The sequence below is a fragment of the Lupinus angustifolius genome, chromosome LG05, assembly GCF_001865875.1.
Source record: "Lupinus angustifolius cultivar Tanjil chromosome LG05, LupAngTanjil_v1.0, whole genome shotgun sequence".
Classification (NCBI taxonomy): domain Eukaryota; kingdom Viridiplantae; phylum Streptophyta; class Magnoliopsida; order Fabales; family Fabaceae; genus Lupinus; species Lupinus angustifolius.
This window is the reverse complement of record NC_032013.1, coordinates 22,422,164-22,445,892: the sequence shown is the minus strand read 5'-3', so window position 1 is coordinate 22,445,892 and position 23,729 is coordinate 22,422,164. Positions and strand designations below refer to the sequence as shown.

Sequence of the window (23,729 nt, the reverse complement as noted above, 5' to 3'; positions counted from 1 at the left end):
TGAATATATACTATTGAGTGGTGTGACTTGTGAATTTTGTTTTTTTGTTTTAGTTCTATGAAATTCCCTTCCATGTTTCTTTGTGATTGAAAATTTATTTTGATGCTGTAGTCTGTGGTATAATATTTATGTACTGTCAGTGTAAAGATTTATCATATATTTGTATTATTTTTTGAAAAGTCGATAATATGGTAATGTTAACATAGATAATAGATGATATACTGAAAGTGTATAAAACTTATACATTATCCGAACATACATTTTTTTTTCCTTAAAATAAAATTATCATTAACTATAGTATACACTAATGGCAGCAGAATATTTGAAGACTAATATCAAAGTTTATTATTCATTAACAAAATCAAGCACAGAAGAAGTTCCAATTTCCAAAGGTTTAACGTAATGAAGAATGGTGACCCTGACAATGTCTGCGTGTTATTTTTTTAATAAATATAATACAACATCAAAAGGTGTTACAGAAGTTAGCAGACAAGAAAATCAGATCTGGTGATTACTTTTAGTGTGTCAGAAACTCGGATGCTTTCTTAGACCGAATGAGGTTGATGCATATTTTGAAAGCAACAAGATTTGCACATCAATTTTTTTTGCTTCAGAGCTTCTAGGTTAATGTTTAAAAACTAAGGCTTCATTTGGTTGGAAAAAGATAAATGACTGAGAAAGAGAGTAAATTTTTGTGATATTTGAAACAAAAGAAGAATGAGAGAAAATAAATAAAAAAATATATTTTCTTTTGTTTCTCTATTGTTTGGTTAGACAGAAAATAAAAGAGATGATATTATGATTAAAATGACAACAATGTCCCTAAAATAAAGAAAAGATAGATAAAAATCTTTTATTATTAATTAAAAATAATGTTATAATTTTAATTAACATTTTTAATTGATATTTTTATATCCAAAATAGACTTATTTATATTAGTAGTATTTAAAACAAAAATATATATAAAATAAAATAAAACTGAAGGACATTTTTCACATTTTATGCACACAAAAAAATCATTTCCTCTCCACTTTCTTACAAAAGTATCATTTTGTGAAATATGCAACTTTCTTTTAATTACTAATCAATAATTAGACAATAATTATTATGAATTAAATAGAAAATAAGATGTAAAATTAGGAGATTAATTATTTGAGACTATTATTGGTATTTTGTATAAACTCACTCATCCTCATCTCATTTTCTTCTCATAAGGGAGAGGAAGAAAAAATTGTGGGGCCCACACCTTATTTACTCTCTCCCTTTTCTTTCTCTCTCAACCAAATGAGAGAAACTCTCAATTTCTCTTTAACTTCTCTCTCCCTTTTCTCTCTTCTGTAATTCTATCTATTAAACAAAGACTAAGTTAATTTTTTTTGCTTCAGAGGCTCTGCATCAACAACCTTGGCCTTGGTTCCAGTTTTCTCGATCAAAGGCTCTGCATCAACAATCTTGATCTTCATAAAAACAAGGTCAAACCCATGAGTTAGCGCACCATGGTCCTTACTTGGTGCATGAGCACCAACTTCCTTGATCAGCAAGTTAACTTGCTTGGGTAACAATTTAGTTTGTATGGGCTTAATATTGATATTGTTTGATAATTATAACTCTAATGGGTTAAACTATATGTTATAAATGTGTTTCTAGAAGACCCTATAGGAAAACTAAAAAATAAAATGTTCAATTCTTGATAGCAATACTTGTTGGGAAGAATCGTTACACACTTTAAACGGAAGAATTGTCACTCACTTTATATACTTTAACTTAGGAAAGTGATGTTATTAAAACTTATCTTCATAACTTCTCATTTAATCATCTTCAATCATCACAATATCTTCTCCAAATTGTTACTACTAAATTCTTCTAATATTAAATTTTGAATTAATATTTTATTAAATCACAATTCTCCCTAACTAACAAGACGTTAATATAGTGATATAGATTCTATTAGATCTATAAGACTATAAAAAAAATCAAAAGTTCGATTATTATGAACAGATGAACAACCACAAACCTTACAAAACCTATAAAAAGACTAATTCCTTATATGAAATTGTGAGAGACAGTAACAAAAAACAACCCTATAGACAATAAAAATCATTTGAAACAAATTTCCCCTTACAACGGAGCCTCTCCAATGAAAATAAGGATGACAATAAAAACCGAACCCATGGGTATCCACCCGAACCGAACCCAAATTTAATGGGGAAAACCCGATGTGATTGAGTTCGGGTTCGGGTTTTACCCGGGTTTAAATTTCGAGTTCGGGTTCGGGTTTGGTATAGCAAAGACCCTAACCCGAACCCGCCCCGAAGTAAGGTAATTCAATTTAAAATTGAAATTTCTATCATTTGCCAATTGTTTTTAATTTCTAATGTTACTTTATATACTATTGGATCTTCAAACATAAAATAAATGTGAAATAATACAAGAGAAAATAGAAATGTTAGAAATCATTTGAAACAAATTTCCCCTTACAACGGGGCCTCTCCAATGAAAATAAGGATGACAATAAAAACCGAACCCATGGGTATCCACCCGAACCGAACCCAAATTTAATGGGGAAAACCCGATGTGATTGAGTTCGGGTTCGGGTTTTACCCGGGTTTAAATTTCGAGTTCGGGTTCGGGTTTGGTATAGCAAAGACCCTAACCCGAACCCGCCCCGAAGTAAGGTAATTCAATTTAAAATTGAAATTTCTATCATTTGCCAATTGTTTTTAATCTCTAATGTTACTTTATATACTATTGGATCTTCAAACATAAAATAAATGTGAAATAATACAAGAGAAAATAGAAATGTTAGAGTAAAATTACACGAAAATAATATCATATTTTCCTTAACACTTTATCATTTTCGGGTTTTTTTTCCGAGTTCGGGGATGATATTTTTATTTTCAACCCCGTTGAGTTTAGGTTCGGGTTCGGGTTTTGAATTTCGGGTTCGGGTTTGGGTATGTGCAAACCCGACCCCGAGCAGCCCCGTTGCCATTCCTAAATGAAAACCTTCAGAGCAAAAAAAAAAAATCTTCACAACCACACTATCTGAGCAAAACCCTAATCCCATAACTGTTCTTTGCATCACCAATTTCTCCAGTTAATTTTTCTCTCTTCATAGTGCAATGGGGAAAAAGAGAGAGAGGAGTGTGAACATATCGGGAAAACCGAAGCACTCTCTCGACGTTAACCGGAGCAATGACTCTTCCAAGAAGGAGTCGCGTTCCGCCTCCACCGTCCGCCGTCTTAAGATGTACAAAACCCGACCCGTCCGTGAACGGAAGGGAAAAGTCCTCAGCCACGATCTTCAGTCTAAGGAGCTTCCTTCAACAAGAATTCAACCCGATCGTAGATGGTTTGGTTAGTCTAATCAATTTATGTATCTTTACAATTGATAATCGATTATTATTTACTGATTGTGTGTGATTTAATTATAACTTGTTTTAGTTATGAAGTAATGAGGCATTTGAAGAAGGTTATGGAGAGCTTATTTGAGTTGATGAACAACTCATTTTCATAAAATAGCTTATAATCTCCGTATAAATTCTTTTTAGCTTATAATGTCAATCGTGGAAGCTCTTTTATCTTATCACAATCAGCTTATTGGAGAAGTTTGAAAATTAGCTCTTTGGAGCTTCTTTTTTGTATTAAAATCTTATCGAACCAGCTGTTAGTTATTTTGTTTTCAATTCATTTTTAGTTTTTATTTGTTGTTAGAATAGATATGAAACGTGTAGAAGATGGATTTGGATTGAGATTTTATTGTACTGAGTGTTGACAATAAGCTAATTGAAACACAAAATAAGCTATTTTTAATTAATTATTAGTGATATTTTATATTTTGAATTGTCAGATGTGAAATGTGTGGAAGATGGACTTGGATTGAGATTTTGTTGTGGTTACCTTTTTTTGGTTGCCTAAAGGATAGTGGAAACTGGGGTTGTGTATTAGAAGGAGCTATTCTGAGCACAATTAGTATTTTAAATTTAGTTTTTAGTTTTTTTGTTTGAATTATTAGATATGATATGCTTTGAAAATGAGATTGGATTTAAAGTTTGTTGTTTGCTGACATTTTCTGGTGCCTTGTGGATAGGGAATACTAGGGTTGTAAACCAGAAGGAGCTTGAGTTTTTCCGGGAAGAATTGCAGACCCGAATGTCGAGTAATTATAATGTTATTTTGAAGCAGAAGAAACTACCATTGTCACTTCTCAATGATCGCCAAAAGGTTTGTTTAAGATGCATTGTTGCAAGCATTTTGTTTTGTTGGTGAATGAGTATTATGTTTTTTAAAAAACTGCTGATATATGGATTTTGATTGTAGCAAGCGAGGGTTCACCTTCTTGACAGAGAGCCTTTCACAGATGCATTTGGGCCTAAGACTAAAAGAAAACGTCCAACCCTCCTAGGCCCTAGCAGCAGATTATGCGTCATTGGTTCAGAAAGCTGATGGTTCTCAAGGTAAAAATACTGATTTCTTATTCATTTAGAGGAGTGGATGCTTAATTGGCGCTATAGCTATCATTTAGTGTTTAACATCATTTATCCTCTTAGAAAGTGTTTGGTAGAGCTTCTTTCTGAAGAAAACAGTTTTAATTTGCATAATAAGCTATGCACATTATTTAAGCATGTTTAGAAACTACTGTGCAAAATAATTTATCAGTTTTTAGTTATAAAAAACGTTTTTTATATCAGAGATTAAGATTAACTTTGAAGATTGTTTTCACTCAGTTCAGTCTTCTCATCATACCCCTCGCAAATTAACTACCAAGCAAATATTATTAATTTATTATTCAAATGACTTCATACCCATTTTCATAATTTAGTACTTGAAGAAATTCTTTTTAACACAGCACAAAAAGGATTTTCTGAATTATAGTTGAATATATTCAGTTTATAATTTATGATAATTATATTATAATTGTAATCTAATTTTCTCAGCTCTACGAAACACACACTTAATTGAAAGTGAAGAATACAGATTTTTGTTTTCTTTGTGGGAATGCTTGATTCATGGGAATGATCATTTCTTCTAAGAAATGATGTTGTACTTAATCTGATGTTTCTCTGGTATTACTTTCCAGAGTCTTTTGAACAGAAATATGATGCGAGTGTATCATCAGAAGTTAATGAAGGAGATGGTTTTAGAGATTTAGTGCGACATACAATGTTTGAAAAAGGTCAAAGTAAATGCATATGGGGTGAGCTGTACAAAGTGATAGATTCTTCGGATGTTGTAGTCCTGGTATGGCATCAAGTTGTTGAAAATGTTGACTGATTCTAATGTGTGCCAACTGCCAATCATGTGCATGTTTCTGTTAGAGAATACAATTTTGTTTGATGTTACAAAAGGTGCTTCTTTAAATGGACGTTTCTGATACAAAGCTGCATGTTATCATGCATTCTTGCTCTGTCAAGTGGCACCGTAAACATTGTTTTTTAATTTTAAAAAGTACTGTCATGTTAAATAGTGGGCAAAGTATAACATTTTGGGAGCTAATGTTTTTACCTTGTTAAGCATTTTCCTTTTTATATTGCTTTGGTTCTTGTTTAAGCTGAAGAGTCCATAGTAGGGCATATTCCTTTGACTTCTAGATGCCTTGCAGAAGTTGTCTTGCACATTCCTCTTCTCACCTTCAAGTTTTAATATTTTATGCATCCTATATAGGTTCTAGATGCAAGGGACCCACAAGGCACAAGATGTTACCATTTAGAGAAGCATTTGAAAGAAAATTGCATGCACAAGCACATGGTTCTTTTATTGAACAAGATTAGTTCAATATTTTTTTTGGTCATTTGCGTTATTCTAAAACGTAGGGAAATATACTAAAACTGTTACATAGTACATAAACCATTTAAATCCTCATGTTTTTCAGTGTGATCTAATTCCTGCTTGGGCAACAAAAGGGTGGCTTAGAGTTTTGTCAAAAGAATATCCAACTCTGGCCATTCCATGCAAGCATCAACAAGTCCTTTGGTAAGGTATTTCAAATTCATAAACTTGATGTAATGTTCATTGAATTTATTAAATTCACCTGCTAATGCTTTAAGGCTTTACTCTGTTCTAAAATTTGAATTTACAACAAAAATAAGATCACTAAGGGTGGAGGGAGGGTATGCATCTTTCTTCCCTCTATTATAACCTTTTATGTATATATGAAGTTATTTGCTATTTTCTTATTTGTCATTTATTGTGCTTTAGGGTTCACTTCTATCTATTTTGAGACAATTTGCTCGATTGAAAAGTGATAAGCAAGCAATACCTGTTGGATTTGTTGGATATCCAAATGTTGGGAAGTCATCAGTTATCAATACATTGCGTACAAAGAATGTAATGGTTCTTTCTCCTCTACTGCTTCTTATTTTCTACTTGATCTATTGAAGTAGTTTAGTTGGTGACTAATGAAAGTTAGGAACTTGTGTCGTGGAATAAGCGTTTGAACATGTTAATTGACATGTGTCCACTTATTGTGTCAGGTCTGCAAGGTTGCTCCAATTCCTGGGGAAACGAAAGTCTGGCAGTATATAACTCTTACAAAGAGGATCTTCTTGATTGATTGTCCAGGTGTTGTCTACCACAAGAAGGACACTGAAACAGATGTTATACTGAAGGGCTATGAAGCACAGATACGGATACATGTATTGGATACGATACGTATCCGATACGTCGACACGCATTTTTTCTAAAATGTAGGATATGATACGTTCAGGGATACGTGTATAAATTAATAAAAAATACATAAAATATGATAAAATTATAAGTGTAAATCAAAATATTCAAAGTAAAAAATATAATGGAAATTGAAAATCATTGTCCTTCAAAATTCAAAGTATCAAAACTAGAAAATATAGTAGAATAATTCATAAAATTGCTTATTGTCTAGCCCTAGAAACAAAAATAGTATCAATTTCATCTCCTCCGTGACTATCATCTGTAAAGAGGACAACTTCTATTTCTGGTTCATCTAGAGATAGTGTGGCCACTTGAAGAGTTCCCACACATCTCCTGCAATGTCCCACATCTTAGTATCCCATTTTTCTGTTTGCTCTTCACGACATACCTATGGCGGTAGAGGCAGTAACACTAAGCACCTGCCGGCGACGTTATGGATCGGAAAATACCAGCTATTCAAGGGTCAATGTGGTGTGATGGTAAGTTGGTATGATGTGAAAGTGAATGTTTATTGAAAACAAATCTATCTTATCATAAAAACGAATCTATATATCTTATGTTTTATTGAAAACGAATCTATATATCATATATTTTATTGAAAACGAATCTATATATTTTATATTTTATTGAAAACGAATCCGATACGTGTTTTGATATTTATTTTTATTTTTTATTATTTTTATTTTTGGATACTCTATAGACACGTATCCTTCGTGAATCTGAGCGTATCCGTGTCGGATACGTGTCGGACACCGACACGCAAGGGTATTTGGCGAATCCGTGCTTCATAGCTGAAGGGTGTGGTAAGTGTCCTCCTTGGACTACTTTTGGTTGTCATTGTGATTTGTGGGCTCAGACCCAGAAAAGCTAGTGGTATGCCAGGCTGAATGACTAATATATTGCCTCTTTTGATTTAGTAGTCTTATTAATAAATTCAAGCTGCCAAAGTATGATCATGAGTTCATCACCGATATTGCTTCCTGTTATTTGATTTGTTGGAAACTTAGAATGGTGACTATATGTTATTGATATGTAAATAGTGTATTGAATGTTGTGCTAGCCTATCAACATGGCATCTCCTGAACAGCCACCAAAACTTTTGTTGGGTTTTGTGATTGTGCAGTTTTGACCATGATTATGAAATCACTTTCTTTTCTTAGTGAGGGAAAAAACTAAGTAGATGAGTTTTCCTTATTTGCATTTTTTTAATTCCTGCTGTTGTACAATGGATTGTTAATATTTACTTTTCTGCTGGCATATGGTTCTTGAAGGACACGTGGCATTTAGTTTTGCATAATGCATATTAGGAATATATGGTATATATATTATCATAGCTCGGATGATGACTCAATTTATTTACAGGTACGTGTGAGTGTGTGACAAATTTGCAAGATGCTGCAGACCATATTGGTGAAGTTTTGAAACGTGTGAAGAAGCAACACTTGGAAAGAGCGTACAAAATTAAAGAGTGGTATGATTCTTTGTCTCCTGAACTTAATGGTGACAATATAGATATTGTAAAGTGTGTATGGCTTTTGTATGCTTCTGTTTGTTGAAATCAACCTAAGTTTTTTGATCAACTTTTAGCACTGGAAAGATCTGTGATATTGTAGATCTGTAGTTGATACTTGATAAGAACAACATTTTTTTATAGACAAATGTTAGTATTTTGTAGTGAGTGAGATTTGAACCCTCAACCTCCTTATCACTCCACTCCTTAAGCTCCCTACCCTAACTACAAGACCACCTTATGACTCCCTTTTGATAAGAACAGCATTGTCATGCCATACCATTGGCCCACATGGAATCTTTTTAGACTTTTGGAAATAATTGAAGTGGATTAAAGCTGAAGCTATTATATCAGGCCGCCGCTTTTAGGTTCTGTTGATCTGAATCTTCTTCATAAAAAGTCAAGTTTACATTTTTATCTGTGTGGGGCATGCTTTAAGATTTTTTTGTTTGCCTTGCCCATACTTCTAGTCTCTAGTGGGTAGTGACAGATTATGCACAATATGGTTGGTAAGAATTATGAAATAATCAGTCTTCATGGGACTATTACATGCAGTTTATAAGTATTCATCTTGATTTGCATATCTGTATGTGTCAATTGTCATTATAGCATGTTTATAAAACTATTGGTTTTCATTTCAAAATCTTTTATTTTCATCAGGGAAGATGATAACTACTTCCTAGTTCAGCTTTGCAAATCAAGTGGCAAACTTCTGAGGGTATTCTTCTCGAGTTCTTATATATTTGGAAGTTATTTCATTATAACATTGCTAGCTTTCCTTAATAGATAAGTTGCTTTTTGTGTTAGTATTATTCTTCTATGCACCGGTGTCAATTCTGTTCCTACAGACATTAGTGTAACTGCTACTTATAATTGCTGTTTCCAGGGAGGTGAACCTGATCTGATGACCGCAGCAAAGATGATACTTCATGACTGGCAGAAGGGTCGGATTCCCTTTTTTGTTCCATGTCTAGATGACTTGTCTGAGGAACCTGAAGTCAATGGTTTGGATATTGATGAAACAGTTGATGACAAGCAGGCATCGGCGGCTATTAAAGCTATCGCTAATGTTCTTTCATTCCAACAGCAAGGAAGTCTGCCTGTTCAAAAGGACTTGTATAGCGAGAATGAATTGAAGGGCGAAACCACTGACCAACTTCCAAACACAGGGGATAATACATATGAAGAGATTCAGGCATCTGATAGTGACACATCTGAGCAGGATCTAGCCACTCAGATTTCATCTGATACGCATCTTTCTGCCGAGCTAGTCCCCACAAGTGATTCATAAGTTTTGGTGCACGCATATACATTCTGGAGTTTTGCTGCTTAACTTATAGGTTGCTTGTCTCCATCCTTTGAAGAGAACATGCCCCCTTTCCTTTCTCAAATCAATTTCTGAGCGTTTCTACTTCCATGTTGGGACTTCCATCTACCTCACAACTATGCTTGTCAAATGCACATCAATTTTGCTATACTTGGAGGTTGAGTGAAGGTCATGGCTTTATGGAACAAGAACAGAGAGGATTTTGGTTTGTTTTTTTAGCCTTAGTGTTAGTGATGTAGTTTTTTTGGGTAAGAAGCTTTAATGATATAGTTTGCATGATGGTGAAAACTTTGTTTTATGTAATTGCAAATTTACATTCCAAACTGAATGATGATATATGCAATACTTTTCTTTTTTATCTCATTTTAATAATTATTACTTTGCCATACTTATTTAATAAGTTAAGGGACCTTGAGCCATATGTTTATAGCAACATGCCATTTAGTCTTATCAAAGGAATAATTGTTTTTCTTATGTTATGAGAATCATGGCTTCATAAACTATTATTTAATAAATCCTCTGTCTGCGTGTCCTCTTTGGTGATCTGGTACCTTTATGTAGTGTAGCTGCTCTTATCATTGTGTTATATGGGTTACTCAAAATTATAGCATAAGTGTGTTATTTCTATCGGAAGTAAGAGAGGCTAAGTGTCATTTTATATATAGCATGAGAACAAATATTTTTTGGCAAAAAGAAACTTTTTAGTCCGATGTTAGTTGTTTGTTACCATCAGATTCTGTTATAACATGACCCTCTCATCTTGATCTATTATACAATTAGGTGCATTAAAAAGTCCTCCACGTTATCATGAGGATTTGTCAGCTCATAATTAAGAACAATTTGTTATTCTAAACCAAGTTCTAAATTTTGTTACGCATCAATGACAATAAAGCAAATACAGAAAAAAATAATGAATATTTGATTTTTTTAATTGATGTACATATTTTTATTAGTGTGTGATATAACTTGAGATATGATTTAGAACAATAGATATTTGTTCTATAATTAAAGCCTTGAGCTAAAAATTTGATGTCTATGTCCCAAATAAATACTCTGTACCTGTTTGCTAAATAATGCACCTAATGTTGCTTATGTCCCATGTTCTCTATGTCCGTAAGCTGGCTTGATATAAATTAAAATTCAGCCAAAATTGAATAATTGATGGTTTGATAATTGGTTAGCAAACATTGATGTTATTAGTGCGATGTGATAAGTATTCGGTAGAAATAAGAAAGTGCAGCTGCATGTAAGAGTTTAAGAGAAGTGCAATAATTGAGGAAAAGTAGAAAGCATTGTCAGGTCGAATTAAGCTTTAAAGATATCCCCTCCATCCTCTCCCTTAAAAATAAGTGTTTATTATATATTATTTATGATAAAAAATGTATAGATCGATAGTGTAAGAGATTTTGACACTGTCACTATATCCTTCATCATTCATATTTAATTATTATTGACTCTTAAGTAGAAGTAATATAAATGAACGGTAAATAATACATTGATATATATATATAAATCTTTATATTTTCAATACATAAAATATATATTTTTCACCCTTTTACATTGTTATACCACTTCTTTACACGTACAAATGTTAATATTTACCATGTTTAATATCCAATTTTTACCATGTTTAATATCCAATTTCCCCTTAAGCAAGATTTCATATTCCAATCTAGTGTACGAAAAAAATCTTCCTTAAATAGCTTACTTTATCATGTTATTGGTGTTTCTTAATCGAATAGAATTATAATTTTAAAGAGGATACTTGTAATCTAAAAAAACCTAAGAAACTCACAAGCATGTTCAAAACACACCATATTGTCTTTGCTTTACTTTTCTTTCCATTTTATATCTATTTGTCTCGAATGCCTCACAGGAATTTCTAAATTATATGTGGTGTTGCTTTCTACACCATGGTGATAAAGTAGCTCATTCTCACTAACCAAAACAAGTAACGTGGAAGGACCTCCCATCTATATATACATCTACTTTCTTAGGAGTTTGGTGTAAATTTTTTAGAGTTTAAAATGTATGTACTGACAATGTAAAGATTTATACACAGTCAATACATGATCCACCATTTATTTGCAATACTTTTATTTAAAAGTCAATAATAACTAAAAATCAATGATGAATGATGTAGTCACAGTATAAAAAACCTTTGCACTCTCGGTGTATGTTATCTTTTTCCCAATTTTTTAAGTAGCCTTTTGTTATTGCTCACTTGCTTGTCATTACATCATACACATGCAATATAAATCAACCATATGTTTCTAAATAAATTCACTGTGTGTTGGTTTCTCTCACCACTTTGTTAGTCATTCATTTTCATTGCATAAGTGTGAGACTAACCCTCAAGCCGCAATTAAAATCAGTTGAAGAACACAATTCATTTTTACTATCACCAATCACTTCTGAATTATTATTTTATCAAGATAAAGCACATAAATTAAGCTATACCATCTTCATCAATTCATATTTTGCTTATTTTTAGATTTATTGTCTTATATATCATTTCGTAAAACTAACTCGTTAGTTATTATATTATTATTTGTAATTACTTTTTGTCTATATAATAAACTATTTAAATTAACTTATATTTGAGTTAGATAAATCTTTACCTCTTCTTAAACTTCTACATTTTTTATATTGTAAGATTATGGTTCTTTTTTGTTGTTTTCTTAACTTTAGTTTCATAAAATAATACAATTTCTTGTTGTTTACGATCAAATATTTTTACAGACACAAATACGAGACTATGTCTCAAATCAAAAGAGGTCAAGTAAAATAAAATCCTCCTTCAAACAATGATCATAAAATTCGAACCATGAAATTAACCAATAAGAAAGCTTTGTACTTATAATTATAAATGAATAAAAAACAACCTTTGTTCATCTCATAAATTTAAAGAAAATGAACTAAACAATAACTACTTATTCATTTATTTGCAATCAAATAATTAATTAGTTTAATTTTTAAACTAAATAGTTATATATAACCTGCTCCTGTGATGTGCATAAATATCAATATATTGAGAAGTTACTTTCTCTATATTATATAATTTTCTAGATTCAATCTCCTATATGCATCTCCAAGAAGATCATAAGAAGGTTTATTATTCTCTTGGGCTCATAGCATTAATGGTCTAGATGGATGCTCCTTAAGATTTCAAGAGTCCTATTTTACCATAGATCAAGCTAGCCTCTAACATCAAAAACCAAACTCACATGAATACTATATTACAAATGCAATGTAGATTATGGACAATTCATGATTATGACAATTAATGGCACCAGTCACATGCAAATTTCAACAATGTTGGGACTGAAATTTGGTCTAAACTTGGCATTAGTCCTCATCTTCAGCCTTCAGGTTTGTTAACACTGAGTTTTATGCACACAAAACTTTTCTATATCTGGATTTAGATCTTATTACAATTACAAACAAGTACTAATTGTGTGTAACATGAACATCACACATTCATGCTAATTTTAATATTATTTTTACTTTTTCGTACTACCAAGAGTATTCCTTTACCAGGTAAGTAACTAATCTTTTTTGGGCACGCGACTACCCCTCCCAACAAGTGTCGCTCCTAATAATAAAAACCTTAACTTTTTTGGTTATCGTAGAGATCTAGCAAAACTGTACATAACTAGATTAACATCTTGTAGGATATTATTTTTTACATATGAATAATAATATATGATACCTTGAAGAAGAAAAATATTATATTGGAAGTTTCATGTGATATGTCCTATGTGATACCGACATATTTGCATATGGGGACTGAGTCAGTGAGATTTGGAAGAAACCTAACACTTAGCATCACCAAGCAGTGGAATGAGTTGACATATACAATAATCAACCTTGAAAATCTAAACAGATTCTTTCATGTGTAATGCTGCATGCAATATAAATTAGATGATCAACAATCTTTTGTTAGTTATTGAATTATGTAAATGTATCATTATTTGGCTAATGTTTAGTTAATTGCAGTTTCTCCACAGGTAAGTTTTATTGTTTAGGATTTGAAACATCATGAACTTAATAATTGTATCTAGTCATAACTCAAGGTTCATGACATGGTAAGGACATAATATAATAGAGAATAAGATAAGAGTAAGATAGAATATGAGTATGATAATCTTTTATTCTATCAGGTATGTTGTGTCCAAAGTGTAAGAATATAAGGAAAAAACTGCATTATCATAAGATAGGATAGGCCAACATAATAATTTTTCTAACTTACTAGTTCACAAAATTGTAGAATAGAACATAATATGACAAATTATCTTATCATGTGTTTTTTATATTGTTCACCAAATGAACTCTACCATTATATAAAGAATTTATATGAATAGTGATTAGTTGTAGTGAAAGTGAATTGCCTTTGGAGGAAAACTTTACTTGTGAAGTCAGGAAATTCAAAACTCTACAATCACAGACTTATATCTTGCATATCCCATAAAAAACTCTTTCGAAAAGCAACTTATATTGTATTTTTAAATATAGAGGGTGAAATTGACTTTAACAGCTAAGTTATTGTTTAGTGAACTTGAATGCATACATGGATACCAGTTCCATGATATTGTGTCACTCCATATATTATGAAGTTAACAATCGTAATTCATGGTACATGAAATAACACAAGATGTGAGACAAAAGATATGAGACAAAAGATGTGCTCTCATATACATTTATCATCCTCAAACAGGTTAAAAAGTAACTGAAATGAATATTTACTTAGAAAATGTATAATGGTAATAATTATATGAGAACTAAAATGATGTAATAATAAATTAAAAACTGAAAAGAAATAATGAAACAGATACTAGAATTTGGCACATGGGTGTGGCCCAGTGAAGAAATAGTAAGTAGTAAACAGTGCATTGGCAATGGAGCTAGCTGGAGAAAAAGGACATTGGAATCTTAAATGCAGTTTTGGTAAACTCATTCAATGTATTTAGGTTCTCTTATGCTAGTTTGGTTTAACTTCTGAACCTCATGTGTTGTAACTGACACATTCACACAGAGAGAGAAAGAGACTAAAGATATCTCTTACTTTCCACTCTTCTTTGTGTTTCCTAGATTCCTGCCACTGTTTTTTGTTTGTTAAGGTGGTTGCTTGGTTGATACTTGCTACTTGTGTAGTGTTGGATGTTGGAAAAAGAAACTGAACTCTCTTTTCAGAGCTCTGCTTGGAACTGTTGAAATGAGATTCTTTTCAGGAATGTGAGCTTGATTTGAAAATGGGTTTTAGTTTAATCACTTTACAATAGCTACAAGTATAAAAAAAATCTCTTTTTTATTGGAAAAAGTTGTGGGGTGTTTCTGTTTTTTTCTGTGCATCAAGGGTGTAATAGCTGGCAGCTGAAGACTAATCATTTTTGAAGAAGACAGATACAAAAAGCTGTTTAGCTGGTCAGAGATCTAACATTTATCAGTATACTTAAGGGACTGGATTATTTGTTAACTGTGTTGTGCCTTGTTGGTTGAGTCTGTGGAAGATTTCATATGCAGTGAGAAAGTAAATGTTCATTTTGGTGTTATTGATCACTTTGCTATGCTCAAACCTTGGGGTCAATGCTGGTTTTTCTAGAGCATTTGTGCTGGTGAGGGAATCTTGGTGAAGAGATTGGAAATAATTGGAATACCCTTTTGAGATCCATTACCCTTTTGAGCATTTGTTATATCTTTGAATGTATATATGGAATCAGCATCACTAATTGCTGATGTTTGGCGATGAAAGATACCACCATTAGGATTTGTATTAATAGGATTCAGTTTTATCCCAACAAGTTATAGGTTGATTAAGCATTGTACTACAAGTATTGTTTGTGCAATTTTTCAAGTTCTTCTAAGGGGTCCTTATTTGAAGTCCTTAGAAGAATTTTACCTTAAACTTGTTAAGGGTTAAGGAAAATTATTGTTTAAGGTTTGGTTTATGCTTTTGGTTACTCCAGAATGGCAGAAAATGTAGAAGAAACACGGTCGCTGGCCATGACTCCTACATGGTCTGTTGCCACTGTGTTGACTGTCTTTGTTGCTGTCTCCTTGCTTGTGGAACGCTCCATTCACCGTTTAAGCAATGTGAGTATTGCTACTATTTTTAATGATGACTTAAGAGCTGAAATTAATCTTGTTTATGATATTGAGAATTGAGGGGAGGAAAAACAGGGGAAAATGAAAAGAGGAAAAAAATATTTTTTGCCCAACAACTATTTAAATGTCATAAGAAACTTCATTTTCTGGATCAGCATCAATTGGCATGGAAAGAAGCTTTCTCTCTTGACAATGCAAATGCACCTGCATGAATATATTTTTTTATTTTTGTAAAGTTTTATTCTATCTTAATTATATATTTGTCTTACTAGTGACCAAACCATCCCTTTTTTATGTTAGTAAGCCATCTTCTATGGTCAGCTCTAATGTGAATTCTGATTGTTATGTTTTTCACGTGGCTGCAGTGGCTGCGTAAAACTAATCGAAATCCGTTGTTTGCAGCTTTGGAGAAGATGAAAGAAGGTGTGGTGCCTTAATTTCTACTGGAAATTCTTTCAAATATAAACATAATTTATACTATGTCTGTTGGTCCTTTAGTCCTTATCACTTTTCTGCATCATACTAAGTTTATTTTATCATAGACTTGTTTGTGTCCTTAATCAACACTTTGTCTATTACCGACCAACTCTCGTTATTTTGCAATTTTGTTAGTCTAACTTACATTGCAATTCTATCTTCAGAGTTGATGTTGCTTGGATTTATATCACTGCTATTAACGGCTACCTCACGCATGATAGCCAATATTTGCATTCCATCAAAGTACTACAATAGTGCTTTTGCTCCATGCACTAGATCTGAGATTAATGAAGAAATGGAAGATAATGGCTCCGGAGAACGTAAATTGTTGATCTCTTCGGCCTACCCACACTTACTTAGGAGGATGTTGAATGGCATAAACAGAAGCTCCTGCAAAGAGGCATGAGCAATATACCTTACATGTTTTAAGTTCGACTATCATTAGCTTTTACTACTCTAAATTGTAATCTATGTTGCTCAGGGTCATGAGCCGTTTCTTTCGTACGAAGGTCTAGAGCAGTTGCACCGATTCATTTTTGTCATGGCCGTAACACATATATCTTACAGTTGCCTGACAATGCTGTTAGCAATTGTGAAGGTGAGATATTGTTTCTTGTCGGTAGATGAGACCTGAGTGCCACACAGTTATCATTTCTGCTAAAAATGAGCCAAATATTGATGTTCTATATCAACTTGCTTGGATTTGTCATGTAGGGTTTTCTTGTTCTCTTCTATGCTTAATCAGTATCGGAGCAATGATGTAGATTAGTTTGAGTCATGTGTATTATCTTTCTGCTTTAGGGTCTGTTTGCGAGTTGGTTTTTGAAAGAGAAGACTTGAGAGTCCTACATGTGCATTTCATGGTTCCTAAGAATTCTCTTTCCGTTAATTTCCCTCTATAAATCAACTCGCAAACAGACCCTTGAGCAAAGGACCACCACATGTTGTTCAGCATGAAACGATATCAATGAGATATTTCTTGGTTTTATTTATTAGGTGGCCATATATTGTCAAGTAAAACATTCAGGTGTTATCATTTTGGGTTTCTGTTCAACATAATAACTCTATTAGTTTAAAGCAGATTCACAGTTGGAGAGTGTGGGAGGATGAAGCTCACATGGATCGGCACAATTCGTTAAATCGTAAGCTCAATAATCTTAAATTGTCTTTTTTTATAGTGATTTTCTATCTGCAATCTTGTTAGGTTCTTTGAAATGTTGTTTCCACTTCTATTACTCACTACATACAAAGTTCTACAATCAGGTTTTGTTATATAGTGATGCATCTCTTTTCTCACTTAAGACCATTTATTTACCTCTGGTCTTGTTTTTGAGTTTCTGTTGAGTTTTCTCATTTAAAAAAGAAGCCTTGGTAGCCACTTAAGTTCTATTAAATAAACAATCATTTCAAATTACCGTAATTTTAACCTCCGAAGAATGAATCATTCAATGATTTATGATATATGGAAAATCGGAAATTCTGAGATATTGATGTATTGTTAATTAATAAAGTTCCTCGTCGGTTGAGTATTTGAGTTGTTTATAATGACTTGGACAACCTTTTCATTATGAGCTTACTTGGCCTAATTATTATAATATGAATCTTCAGCACAAGGTAATGTAGGTAAGAGAAATTTGTGGTCATGTTGTGACTGAAACCATCTTTAGAAGTCTATTGATCATTTCTCTCATGTTGCAACAGTCCTCACAAGAGAGATGACTATGCAAAGGCAATCAACATTTGTCAAGTTCCATACATCAAATCCGTTGGCCTCGAACAGTGTCCTCGTCTGGGTGGTAATTACATATCTCCATTTTGTTTCCTCGTTTCCATTTGGGTTCATTTCATTTAAGCTTGTTCCGTGCCTGCCGTTTTCTTAAATTTGTGAACAAAGGAAGATACGAAGAATATTTGAAAGCAAAATATGCTGAAAAGAGTTTAATGTCAGCATTTTCTTGTGGCCTGGTCTTCTTTATATGAATATTTTACTGTTACCTTAAACTCTCTACTACTCAACTTATCTATCATTTAAACAATCCAGTTCAGTGTTGACAAGCATATATTTGCAAGGACATTACAATCACTTTTCAGTGTAGTTGTATATCTTTCTGATTTAAGTTTAATCGGATTGTAGACATGTTTTTTCCGACAATTTGGGCATTCTGTTGTTCGTGCTGACTATCTTACGCTTCGCAAAGGCTTCATCACGGTAAGCAATAATGCAATAGAATTTGTCTGAGATCAAAATGGCTTGGATTCAAAATCTACCTAATTTGTCGAAGTTGTATTGTACTGCTAATATGTTATATAAACTCTTATTGTATTGCTAATATGATATGAATATACTTAATACATTTGTTTAATATGTTTTCGTATATTCTATCTGATTTTGTGTTTGTGCTTTGGTTGAAGTGTCATTTGTAGCAACCCACCATGGTATATATGTCAAAGTTCTTGGAACTATGTAGTATGTATGCACCACTACTTTGTGGATACTTACTACTTTACTGAATCTGTTTCCTTATTCATGGCAGAATCACAACCTCTCAAAGAAATATGATTTTCATAGCTACATGATTCGATCCATGGAAGAGGAATTCCAAAGGATAGTTGGTGTGAGGTTAGTCGAAATACAACGGTTGTCTTTATCGCAGCTTAACGAGTTTGGAAGCCAATTTCTGTTCACTTGGAATAAAAAGATTTCTTGTGCACTTTTATGTATTTTGCATGATCTTAATTTCTGAGGGACTGGTATTTTAATAAATCATTGAACAAAAAGTATCTATTCATTTGCATATAGTGTTTTATGAAGTATTTCCACTTTTTGATTCAGCATTCATAGCAAAAAAATCAATGTAAGGAGGAAAATGTAAACTTTCTTAATTTAAGCACCTTGGACATTATATTGTTACTGCATTACTCTTTCACAATTTGACTATTATGAAGAAGTTGAAAGCTGATTCTGTCTGTAAAATTTTGTAGTGGCCATCTCTGGGGATTTGTTGTGGCTTTCATGCTTTTCAACATCAAAGGTATAGCTTGTTGTAAGAAACCTTTGAAAAGTTTTTTATTATCCTTATTCATTTATTTTAGCAATGACTCACTCTTATAATCAGTTTTTTTGGGTTTATCACAGGATCTAATCTCTATTTCTGGATAGCTGTCATTCCCATATCGGTAAGTCACCTTTCGTTATTTCCTTCCTTTCCGAACGCTTATCCTATTTGGCCAAATGCTTGTGTGGTGGATAACCTGAACTTTTTTTAACCCCACCAAGTAGGAGCCTCGTGCATTGGGCCGCCTTTTTTATATGGTTGCCTATGCATATAGTAGTTGGTGGGTTTTTGTTTGAAATTTGAATAGAACGGAATGCTAGTTGATGAACTGGCATAAAATGGCCTTATTTACTGAAATGGTATATTTGTATTCGCGAAATAAAGTGTTGAGTACATTTTATAATACAGTCATATGTTTGTTTCATCAACCATAAAACCTATTAACAAGTATTCAAAGTTAAATTCTCACATAAATAGTTGTGCTTTTAGTTTACTTGAAGCTTTTATGTTCTTCTTGTAGCCACAATATTCATTTGTGTGGGGACTAAACGACTAAACCGTGACTTGTCATGAATTTCTCATTTGGCAATATTTTCCACAGCTTGTACTTTTGGTGGGAACAAAGCTACAACATGTTATCGCAACCTTGGCTTTGGAGAATGCTGGAATCACTAGTTTCTTCTCAGAAGCAAAGTTGAAACCTCGTGACGAGCTTTTCTGGTTTAAAAAGCCTGAACTATTGCTGTTCTTGATCCATTTCATTCTCTTCCAGGTTCAACATGGCTTGTCTACATGTTGTGCTATTATTTCTTACTGAAATTTGTTATTTTCTTATAAACATCTGATTCATGTTTTTTATTTTTTGCAGAATGCATTTGAATTGGCTTCATTCTTTTGGTTCTGGGTACTTCCTTATCCATTTTGAGATGTAGCATTAGACCATGGAGTAATGTTGATAGTATTCTTAAGTTTACGTTTTAACCGAATCTTCGATTTCAGAAAAAGATATATTGTTCAAAAACATTGTACAAAACTGTAAGCAAGATAGTGTATTGTAATACAAGATAAAACTATATATTTGTGGTAATAAATCATTATCTCCATAATGAATGAGATAATGAACCATAAGCTAAAACATTCACACACTGCAACTTTTAAATTTTCGCATTTGACTAACAAGCAAAATATCTTCTTTCATTGCAGTGGCAGTTCGGATATAATTCCTGCTTTATTAGTAATCATCTTCTGGTGTATATAAGGCTAATCTTGGGGTATGCAGAAATCACCACAACCTTCTTTTTGTTGTGTTTAGGATGTTAAATCAGAGAGTTCTTGTGTAAACTAAGTCAATAAAGAACAAAACATGTCATAGCTTTAAATATAACACAACTATTTGGCACTGAAATTGTGCACTTATTTAATGTAAAATCTTAGTCTTAGTTATGTATTGGTTTAGTCTACACAAGAATTTCTTGCTAAATCAAGTTATCAACCATGCTACACAAGAATTTCTTGTTAAATTAAGTAATCAACCATGCTACTTTAACTTTTTCCTGTATTCAACTTTTTAGTTTTGCAGGACAATTTCTTTGCAGCTATAGCACCTTGCCACTTTATGCACTTGTTACACAGGTAATCCATGAACTACATTATAAAAAGGAAATATAAGTTGCATTGAGGGAATCATTTCAGTGAAAAAGGTTTTCGGCTTTTCGCTACTTTGATGTCTTGTGAAATAACAGCATTCCTATACTTATTTCAGATGGGAACAAACTTTAAGGCTGCAATAATTCCACAGAGGATAAGGGAGACAATTCATGGATGGGGTAAGGCAGCTAGGAAAAAGAGAAGACATGGCATGTTCCCGGACGATTCCACGATTCATACAGACACAAGCACTGTATTGTCCATCGAAGAAGACGATGAATTTATCGATGATACTCCTACAACTGGCACTGGCACTGGCACTGGAGTAGAATTACAACCAATAACAACTATTACTTCTTCCCCTTTACCCGCTGCTGCAAATGAAACTTCGAGTAGGGCCGCGACACCCCTGCTTCGACCCTCTGCCTCAATATCTTTATCATCTCCATCTAGCGCGAGAGCAGAAGCAGTTGCAAGATGCTTCTCTATGCCAAGTGGAAGACATTGAGGAATGAAGAAATGGAAACAAGTTGAAGGGTACATTTATAAACATGGCTTTGTATGGTTTTCAGAACTTAGGTAGCTACTTTGGACAGAGATCAGCTATCCCAAAGAGTGTCCTATTCCCCGTCCCGAGCCGATCAGATATTATCAGGTGAATGAAAAGAATGTTTTAAAAAACATAAGTAATAACATTCTGATTGGTCTTGGACAGGGAATGAGGCACATTTGGGACATGTGATCTCTGTTTAGCTACTTTTGGTTCCTACAAAAACTAGAATCCAGTGTGAGGAAATCGTAGAATGAGAGACATTTGTGTCTCTTGATGCAAGGATATAATTGATGTATGGACCAAGTATAATGTAAATATAGCTTTTTTAGATAGTGTAAATTAAATCTAAATAGACATCAAACAAAATGGGAGTTTTCTTTTTCATGTTAAGTATTGATGTTTGAACTTTCAACCCTTCAATATTTGAAATTTTCACCTCCTCTTACTGTAACATATTTTTACTGAAAAACTGAAAATTTACAACTAACCGATAGTCTAAGACAAGGAATTTAATGAACTTTTTATCAGTATATCTTCACTTAAATATATTTTTTCAAATTCGGATTTTCTGATAGCATATGAAGTTGAAAATATTATTCTGAAAGTGACAATAATATGTGATTTCCAATGTATAGCCACTACTTAGATATTTTAAGTGATGAATATGAGATATATCTATGAGACTATAAATGCTCAAATGTCAAATATATCACTATGATATATTAATGATATTTGTTTAGCACTTACATTCAGATATCAAGATACTAAGGTTGAACTATACAATAATAACATGTTCCATTCCTTCTAATCAACTAAGATATTCTGAGAACGGGACAATGGGTACAAGTGAACATTAGGCACATAAATTTTATGGCAAATTAGATACATTATTATCATTTGGGTAGCAATAGTGTTTTGTTAAATGTCACCAAGTGATTCCATGTCAATATATTCGGCTGAATACCCATAAGCATGGCTAAACTTGTTGTGCTCGTGATTCACATATGGATTTAGATTTGAAGAATTTGTACTTTTTGTGATCAATAATACAAGGATCCCTAGTTCATGATTGAGAAGGCAAATATCAAGTCTTTATTTCAAGGAGGTAGCACATCTAAACATAGATCACTACTCAAAATCAAAGATTCCACATCTGATAAAATAGGATTTTAAAATCAGGCTCAGGACATGGAAAGCGCTAATATTCAAAATTTGGTCTTAGGCAGATTTAGAATTTTTTTAACCGGAATTATTTTAAAAAACTTTTTTCTAAGTCAGTTAAAAGTTAAATCAGATATTCAGAGTATAGTTTAAAATCGAATTATTTATTTAACCAGATTTAAAATTATAGTATTACAATCATTTGTAAATTTGAAAGTTCATTTTAAAATTTTAAACAAATTGAGTTATTAGTGAGTGTTAATGTAATTTCATTAAAATTTAGAATATCGATATAATTTACTCTTTATAAATTGATTTAGTCAATAGCTAATTGTTCTACATATAAATATAATCAACAATAAACTAATTGTCTTGTACAACGCAATAGATTAAAAACATAATTATTGTTGGAACTATTAGATGATAGGAAACAAAAATACTAAAACAAATGTTTGAGCTTATTATCGCATTCCGTGAGACCTAAAGGAAACCAAAATACTAAAATAAAATAGTTTACTTAATGTTATATTATTTTTTATTTAAATTTCCAAAGTAATTGTTGGCGTAGTAGAGGTGATTGTTGTACAATGTTGACTACAACCAATCAAATAAAGGATAAGAGAATAAATAGAAGAGAAGAAACAAGTGATTTGTTAGAGGGATTTGGCCAGTTGTGCCTACGCCCTAGGAGTGTTAAGCGGCTACAAATACATTATTCTTTGGTCAGTTGCCCTAGAATTGCTTCTGATCATCATCCTATATTGTTTTGCTCCTCTAATTTTGATGATAGGAAATTGTCTCCTTTCAAATTCCAGAAAAGGTGGAACGAGCGTCCTGACTGCAAAAGAGTGGTTTCTGAGGCTTGGAGGTATGAATTTCATGGTTGTCCTATGTTTGTGCTCTCCCAAAAACTGAAAGCTCTTAATAAAGACCTTAGACTTTGGAACAAAAATGTGTTTGGAAACATACATCTTAAGGTTAACAATGCTATCCAAGAGGTTGAGTATTTGCAAGATTGCATCAATAACAATGTGGATGATATTGACATTAGAGAGCAAAAAGTTTTTGCTCAAAAGAATCTTCTAAAAGCCTTGGACATGGAGGAGATTTTTTGGAAAGATAAGGCAATGATAAATTGGCAGATTGGTGGTAATAGAAACACCTCTTTCTTTCACAGGACAACTAGGATAAGGCAGGTTACCAACTCCCTTTCTATGATTAAGG

At 32.7% G+C, this 23,729-nt stretch overlaps 1 protein-coding gene and 1 pseudogene across 1 annotated transcript; both read left to right on the top strand.

The window, feature by feature from the left end:
* LOC109348157 lies at positions 3,033-9,869 on the top strand (annotated as a pseudogene).
* Positions 12,665-21,756, top strand: LOC109348156 (MLO-like protein 11). Its single transcript, XM_019588413.1, has 17 exons — positions 12,665-12,878; positions 14,863-15,599; positions 15,977-16,034; positions 16,253-16,488; positions 16,570-16,686; positions 17,170-17,230; positions 17,790-17,884; positions 18,223-18,297; positions 18,623-18,708; positions 19,071-19,120; positions 19,225-19,265; positions 19,746-19,916; positions 20,013-20,048; positions 20,348-20,415; positions 20,716-20,776; positions 20,907-21,370; positions 21,541-21,756. Exons 2-16 carry the CDS (start codon positions 15,474-15,476, stop codon positions 21,297-21,299), a joined length of 1,674 nt encoding a protein of 557 aa, XP_019443958.1. The 5' UTR covers positions 12,665-12,878; positions 14,863-15,473; the 3' UTR covers positions 21,300-21,370; positions 21,541-21,756.

Excerpts from the sequence above, each read along its gene's own strand:
- LOC109348156 (XM_019588413.1), top strand. The coding sequence starts at position 15,474 with ATGGCAGAAAATGTAGAAGAAACACGGTCGCTGGCCATGACTCCTACA. Across the intron at positions 16,489-16,569 it reads ACAGAAGCTCCTGCAAAGAG|GGTCATGAGCCGTTTCTTTC; the intron begins GCATGAGCAATA and ends TATGTTGCTCAG. Across the intron at positions 19,121-19,224 it reads CATGCTTTTCAACATCAAAG|GATCTAATCTCTATTTCTGG; the intron begins GTATAGCTTGTT and ends GGTTTATCACAG.